Source organism: Quercus suber, unplaced genomic scaffold (genome assembly GCF_002906115.3).
Source record: "Quercus suber isolate HL8 unplaced genomic scaffold, Cork oak 2.0 scaffold_132, whole genome shotgun sequence".
Taxonomy (NCBI): Eukaryota; Viridiplantae; Streptophyta; class Magnoliopsida; order Fagales; family Fagaceae; genus Quercus; species Quercus suber.
Genome location: NW_027069595.1, coordinates 1,250,563 through 1,258,674, shown reverse-complemented (window position 1 = coordinate 1,258,674; position 8,112 = coordinate 1,250,563). Strand labels below are relative to the sequence as shown.

Sequence of the window (8,112 nt, the reverse complement as noted above, 5' to 3'; positions counted from 1 at the left end):
GTTGAATAAAGTGAAAATTGCAAAAATTAAAAACTAAAAAGTAAGAAAAGATGCAAATGATGTGGCACAACAAGAGTTTTGTAAAATTTATTGCAAAACTTTCATTATTATATATTGAATGTATAGATAAGATGGGAAGTTAATAAACTTCCTTCTTGTCAAGTTATTTTCTGACCTTTGACAGTATTTAACGATTCATCAAATTCACATGGACTCTATCTTGAGAAATAATCAGAGGCCTAGACCATTGCCTATAATCTTTTCGTCTGTTTAGTAATTTTTTCCCCGCATGAGAAAATGTGGGAGGAAAGAGCTTAAAATCCCTGTTTAAATTTCCTTCCACCAAAACAGAAGGTATTTTTCTTCAATAACTACTTATAGTATTATTTGTCCTCCAGGTTTCAAAGTTGGGGTTTGGATGTATGGGGCTTTCAGGAGGCTACAATGATCCTGTCCCTGAAGAGGTTGGCATATCAATCATCAAGCACGCATTCAGTCAAGGAATCACATTCTTTGATACGTCAGATATTTATGGGCCACATGCTAATGAAGTTTTGGTGGGAAAGGTAAATTTACTTGAAAATGATATCTCAGATGGTTTGTATTCATTTAGACTAGCTCGGATACCTCTGAGTACCTTTTTTAGTTTGTTTATAATGTACATAACACCAATCTTGGGGTCTACATTGCTTAGATTAGGATTGTGGACTATGGTAAGTGGTGAGCCCTTGAATATAAATTTGTTGGCTGGAAGTAATTCATTCTGTCTATGTAACTAAATGAATAATTTTCTGAACAAAATTCCATTTGAAATTTGTTTGTATTTAATGAACAAGGATACCCTTTTCAACAAAGCATAATTGTAATAATTTTGATCTGTGTGGTTACAGAGATTACATAACCTTGGAAAAGCAGGTAACCAGTAAAATGTATCTCGTGATTGATTTGTATTTCTGAAAATCTGATGACACACTCCCTATTGCACACTCCATACATGCTACCTTTTGAAATCGTGTTTTCATTGAAACGATTTCAGTTAAAATTGTGAAATTGTGTTTTAAATACATGATTTCAGCATGTGACAGTGTGTATTAAAGAGTGTGTGACTATCAGTACTCTTTGAATTGTTTGTGTATTATTTTAAGAATATATCGTAGAGCCAGCTTATTTTCAGAAAAGCATTCTCCAACTATAGGAAGGGAGCTGCTTTTTACCCTTTGAAAGAATATAACTTGTTAACTAGAAAGATCAATCTTGTATTTAACAAAATCCTGAATCACAGGAAATGACTTCTGCAGAACTTCTTCCAAATTATAATTTTTGATATTAATTGACTGCCCTAAATACTTTTTTGTTAATTTAGAAAAATAATTTCTTTATGCCAAAGCTTTGATCATAAACATTTGTCACCACACAATTTCCATGCTTTGGGGTTACAAGGAAGCTAACCTTCTTATTTTCAAAAAGAAGAAAATAAATTGTTTTGTTTAAGTTGATTACTCAAACATAATGTTTCACTCATGTATCATGCTATTTCCCTTTCGAGAAACAGAAACAGAAACAGAACCATTTGAATGCGCATCTTTACTGTAACATTGGTTTTCTTAGTCATTGGTGGCTTTTTTTAGTTGGCTTATGAGTAAACAGTATAATTTGAAAAGGCATTTTCAGGCACTGAAGCACTTGCCTCGAGAAAAGATTCAGTTAGCTACAAAATTTGGTATTGTCAAAATTGATCTTAATAATGTTGAAATAAATGGTACCCCTGAATACGTTCGATCCTGTTGTGAGGATAGTCTGAAGCGCCTTGGTTTGGATTACATTGATCTCTACTATCAACACCGGATTGACACAACGGTACCTATAGAGGAGACTGTAAGTGTTACAAAACTTCTTTTTCCCCCTTTTTTATAAATGCATTTTCCATGTGACATCAATATTTATAAGCATAATTTCCTTTACTCCAACTCAGAAGTAATGCTGTATTATTCGTTCACTTTCCTGAAGTTGTAAACTAGGTAATTCATATATGAAAACTTATTTTTTTGGATCGTAGATTGGGGAACTTAAGAAGCTGGTGGAAGAAGGAAAAGTAAAGTATATTGGATTGTCTGAAGCTAGTGCAGACACAATACGAAGGGCACATGCAGTTCATCCCATCACGGCTGTACAAATGGAGTGGTCCCTCTGGACTCGTGAAATTGAGGAAGAAATAGTTCCACTTTGCAGGTAACTTCATATTCTCTTAAAAACTATTGGGCGTTCCATTCAAATGACTGGCCCCCAAGGTAAGGGAAGGGGATGAGGAAGATTTAAATAAGTGACCTCCACTGCATAAGGCATATTTCTCAATGCATGGTTCCAGCCTGAGGAGCCACTCGGGGTTATTTGCATTTATCTTTTACCATACTGCTGTCACAATATGTTTGAACTCCACAATATGGACTGAAAATTGTCCTTTTGATATGCCAAAATGTACAGGGAGCTTGGAATTGGAATAGTACCATACAGCCCTCTTGGTCATGGATTCTTTGGTGGCAAAGCAGTAATAGAAAGTGTACCTGCAAACAGTTTTCTGGTATGTAGCACATATTTGTCTTGACTTTTTCTGTGCATTTAAATTTTGAAAAAAAAAAAAAAAAAAACACTGACAAGAATCAATTCTAGATATTTAATTAATCAATTTCATGCACAATTTAAATCATGGATAATCAAGCATGAAATAAACAACACATGAAAAAATTACACACAGATGAGGAATTTTTCAGGAAGTGAAACCCAATTGGGAAAAAGACTCTGGGCCAAAGTCCAACCCATCAAATCCACTATGAAGACTGTTATGGTATAGACTACACTTGCTACACTTTCTGAACAAATAAACCGTACTTGAGCTCCCCACTTTTGCTTGCAACTACAGACTCTTGCCCTGTGTCTTTACAGTTTTTTGATGCAGCAAGCCAATATGCTGACCGCCAAACAAGTCTCTTGGTTACTACTAGGTTCATAGTGTGTCAGTTGGCTAACAAAAGTTAAGTCTTGCATGTGTTTTGAAGTTTAAGACTCAAACCCAAAACAACTCAAAAAAGATGAAACATTTTGGAATCTCAACACATAGCTCGATGCCTATAAATTGATCAAGAAAAGCTTGACATGTCTCGAGGCTCTTGACACCTATTGATTAATTGAGAATCATGGATCCAGATTCTCAATCTAGACAATTAATTCATCCAATCTGAAGTTTTTTGTGCCCTACTTGCTAGAGTATAAAAGGACTAATATGGGACGACTTAAATAAGTTTTGAGAGCTGTGTTTTTATATGCTTAGGGTTTCATGACCGAGTTCTCACTCACCATTAACCAAAGCAGATCTCCAGACCAGTGATAATGCTTAAGTTACTGCATAACACAGACTAGTTGTGGAAACCTTCTAGAGGGTTCTTGAAGTCATAAACAGAGTGCTCATATGAATAGAATCTGCCATAGAAAAGTTCAAGGAGTTGGAGTTGCGTGCAGTCGCATTAGTAAATACAGTAGAGGTAGCTTCAGAATTAGAGTTAATTCTATTGTACAAACTTATATTCTATGAGTGGATTTGTTTTCTTGAGGAGTGGTGGTAAACCCCTGGAGAGTTTTCTTGTTAGGGTTTTCTCTTTGTAATCATATTGCTTGTGTTCCTTATTTTCTAAAGTTATTTATTTTGGAATATTGGTTTGTGGATTGAGTTACCAAATTTGAATTGGAAAGCATAATTTGTAAATTTATTGAATCCATCATAAAATTGGTTAATTGATTGCAATAAGGGTCTGGATTCCTAACAGTTACTTCAAGGCTTCTTGAAGATTTTGGTTAGTCTTTGTGGTTTTAATGAATGCTCCAACAACACAGGTGGTTTTCTGATCTTGGTAGTGTGAATCCTCTCAAAATTAGGCAATGGGAGAGGGTGAAAGATCTTTTGCGCTTGGAATAGTTTTTCTAAAGGATTTATTGGCCATCTTCCTCCTTTGAAATCACTCCTCTAAAATCAGGGTTTAATTTTTGACTTTATTTGTCAGGGGTTTGAGGAGTGATTGGCCCCAAAAATTGCCGTAAAAGCCTAAGTTGGTGCATTCTTTAACAAGTTCTCTCAACTGAATGTTGAACGAAATACTGTTGAAACTTTCTGTCCATGCTTCTAAATTTCTTCATATATTTGCCCGACTGAATATAAGTCCGCTCAACCAAATTTTACAGATGTGCACAGTGAACACAATCTTTCGTCTTCATCCTCAATTACACCAAATTAAAAATTAAAATTCTTGAACAATTACAAGGAAACTTCATGATTTAATCAGCCAACACTAAAATACCTAGCAAGACATACAAACAATTTTTAATGGGCTTGTTGCAAATTTTTTTTTTTTTTTCTTGTTGCTTGTGAGATTAAGCTTGGGACTAATGTGTAACCTTTCCTTGCATCAGAACATACATCCTAGATTTCAAGCAGAGAGCTTAGAGCAAAACAAGACCATTTATTTTCAAATAGGAAAGTTGGCTGAAAAGCATGGATGCAGCCCTGCACAACTTGCACTTGGATGGATTCTTCATCAAGGAGATGATGTGGCACCTATCCCTGGTAAGTGACTCCTTTTTAATGTTCATTCACCTTCAGTTTCAAGTGTTCATCTTTTACCAGCAGCCTTTCAACTTTAATGGACAGAAGAATAGCTTGGATAAATCAGGGGAAGAGATAAAGTGGAATGTTTTTCCACTGAGGCTGCTCTAAATCCACCACCAGTCAATCACTATAAAATCTGAAATACCTCCTTCATTATCAAGAAAAATGGATTAGAGTACTGTACCTACTTTTGATGTTATGAATGAGCAAAACCCCACTTTCCTTTGTGACTTGCCAATTCACAACTAGTATGACCCAATCATGGCATGTTCAGCAACTGTATTTAGGTAGAAAATTTTTCAGTCTTATGACTTCTTGAAATTTGATGGTAATCTCAAATTTCCATCAGTTTTTCTTGCCCAATACACCAGCATCTTTGCAGCATACAAAGTTATGTGGCTCATTTGAAGAGTAATCAAATCTTATGTTTAGCCATATACTTCTTATGTAGGCTGTAGCTCAAACAATCTGGTCCCAAAGGTGGACTTACACAACTCAAGTAAACTCAACTACGCCTGGTGTTCATAACAGAAAATAAACTCATAATTACGATTTTTCTTGAATTATGTCCGTATATTATCTTGATGATTCTCACATAATTCCTGAATTTTCGAATTTATCATTTTTGAATCTTGTAATATTTCCTCTCTAAAAATTTAACAATTGCCCCCTCCCTCTTCTTTTTTTTTAGGGGGGGGGGGGAGAGGGTATCCTTCAGTCCGAAGATAACAACACCTTAGTTGTAGTACAGTGTATATCACAACTTGCACTAATTTTTTAAATAGGGTCTTGAACTAAGATTTATTGCTTATAGCTGAAATATTTTTTTTTTTAATATTTCTCATGGATTTGTAGGGACTACAAAAATTAAAAATCTTGATGCCAATATCGGTTCCCTTAGAGTGAAGCTCACCAAAGAAGATTTGAAAGAGATTTCTGATGTAATAACAATCAACGAGGTGGCAGGCCATAGAACAACTGACGCTTTTATTCACTGCTCATGGAAGTTTGCAAATACACCAGAAAAAGAAAGTAAGTTAGCATAATAAGCTATGTGCACAATGGGAAGTGCATGTCTCATGGAAAGAAATAAAATCATGTGGCCACATAAAGCTACTTCAAATTGTGAAAGACGAAGATCAGCTACTAAAGAACAGTCCAAACTATGTTTGAGATATAGTTACTTACTGTTAAGACTATGATGAATGGTGTAATAATGAATTCACAGAACAGTGATGCTGCTTGTTTTGTGTGTTACGATAATTATGAGTCTGGTTACTCTGTTGTTTTAAAAAAAAATTCTATTTTCTTCCATTTTAGGCACTTACAGGTATGGTGATTGCAAATTTCTTACAAATATTTGCTTCTTATCAACATCTTTACTCAGTTGAGCTGAAGTGAAAGGTGAGAGAAGTGTATCTTACCATAGCTTCTTAAGCTTTGGCCAATGCTGCTTATTCTTAGTGTGAGGCCAACATTTTGGGTACAGAAATAAAGAAATACAGAACGATAAGAAGCTTTCTTTCATACATACATACATACATACATATATATATATATGGGTTTTTTTAGGAAATTCTTTATGGGAAAGCGAAAAATTGATTAACTTTTTTGATGGCCTTTTCAATTTCCTATAAAAAAAAATTTAAAATGGATGATTACTGTATGTCCTAAGGGCATATTAACTGAACCCTATATATATATATATATGCTTCTGTACTTATGTGCTTAAGAGATGCTAGATTTAAAAAATTTTGAAACTAGTATTCTTGAAATGATTCAATCATCCATGTTCAATGGTCCTATTTACTTCAATTGTTATCCTGATTTAACTCTTGCTATTGATGATCCTAATATTCTTAAAGCATTAACTTTGAATATTTTGACATTTGGTTATGATATGGAAGATGGTAGTAAACCTCTTGCTATCATTTATCGTATTTATTATAGATTGTTGAAAACCAAACTAAACCCACATGCTAAGTTAAAAATTGCTGGTGATAATACTTTGCTGATCCAATGCTCCACACCTGATGCTAAGGTTACCCTTCCAAAAATGATTCATTGGAAAGACATCACTCTTCCTAATGAATGGAAAGACATCACTCTACCCATGGGTCTTCTTGTTTGAAGGACCATATATTATGGAAAAATCGTGGAAGATAGGGTCTCTCAATCATTTCCATTAATGTAAGCACTTTGATCTATCATGGACTAGCTTTTCTTCCATTCTTTTCTCTTTTTCTTTTTCTATATATATTTTTTCATTCTAAAAAACGATCAGTGATTTGCAAAAGAACCCTTATGACTCGTGAGTCATCCACTAACCACTAAATGGGAACCAACCTATCTTAATGCTCTTCCCAATTTGTCATTCCATTTCTTGAGTCATATTGACAACCCCGGTCAATACATAATTTGTGAGCAAGAGATAGTCCAAGAGCCAATTCCTCCAAATTTTCACCACATCTTTCATTCTCCTCATCCTTTCAGATCTGCTCAACCATCTGCTAAGCAATCCTAATGGCTCTTCTGAAAAGCAAAGGAGCGTCATCTTCCTCTTTCACCCACCAATCCAAGGACTTTGATGTCTTCTTGAGTTTTAGAGGTGAAGATACTCGTCATGGTTTTACAAGCCATTTGTATCGTACTTTGGTTCAAAATGTTGTTAATACCTTCATGGATGATAACCTTCGATTGGGAGAAGAAATTTCAATGGAACTTCTCAAAACCATTAAAAAGAAAAATTCAGAAGTCAGAGTAGGAGTGGATCCTTGGACTGAAATTAGGGCTAGGTATTCCACTCATTAAGCCATTAAACTGTTAAATTAGGTACAATTTCAAAGTCGTTTGGGAGTTCAACAATTTTTTAAAGATTAAAAATCTTGATGATAACATTGGTTCCATAAGAGTGAACCTCAGTAGAGAAGATGTGAAGGAGATTTCTGATGTAATACCCCTCAATGAGGTTTCAGGGGATAGAATAAGTGATAATTTTATTCGCTGCTCATGGAAGTTTGCAAATACACCATCAAGGGACAGCAAAGTAGCTTAAAAGTCTTTATTTGATATGAGGTGTTTGTTTCGTGCAAAAATTATGGTGAAAGATGATGCTGATCAGCTACTAAAGTACAGTCCAACCTATGCTCAAGACAGTTTTCATTGAGATGAATAACAAAGTACTGAATTTTTAGAATGGTAATGTTGCATTTGCTAGTATGATTATGATGTTGTTCTCTGTATTTGAAGTACTGTCCTCCATTTTAGGCACAATTAAATGTGTTGATGGCCAATATGTTAGAGATGTTTTACAAATCTGGTTACCTCTCTTTATTCAATGGAGCCACAGTGAGAATCATGAATCGTAGTATAGTTTCACAAACTTCAGCCAATGCTGCCTAGTTTTACTGTGATGACAAGTTTTTTTCAGTAAAGGAGCCTGCTAGAAAAAGCCTCAG

At 34.8% G+C, this 8,112-nt stretch overlaps 1 protein-coding gene across 1 annotated transcript; it reads left to right on the top strand.

The window, feature by feature from the left end:
- Nucleotides 1-384: 384 nt before the first annotated feature.
- Nucleotides 385-5,917, top strand: LOC112000368 (probable aldo-keto reductase 1). The gene is made up of 6 exons (XM_024032480.2): nt 385-566; nt 1,672-1,875; nt 2,057-2,229; nt 2,482-2,578; nt 4,459-4,612; nt 5,510-5,917. The coding sequence occupies exons 1-6, from the start codon at nt 423-425 to the stop codon at nt 5,698-5,700; spliced, it is 963 nt and encodes a 320-aa protein (XP_023888248.2). The 5' UTR covers nt 385-422; the 3' UTR covers nt 5,701-5,917.
- The last annotated feature ends 2,195 nt before the right edge of the window (nt 5,918-8,112 follow it).

Coding starts and splice junctions, on each gene's coding strand:
- LOC112000368 (XM_024032480.2), top strand. CDS start 423: ATGGGGCTTTCAGGAGGCTACAATGATCCTGTCCCTGAAGAGGTTGGC. Junction 567..1,671: donor ATGAAGTTTTGGTGGGAAAG/GTAAATTTACTT, acceptor AGGCATTTTCAG/GCACTGAAGCACTTGCCTCG. Junction 4,613..5,509: donor TGATGTGGCACCTATCCCTG/GTAAGTGACTCC, acceptor ATGGATTTGTAG/GGACTACAAAAATTAAAAAT.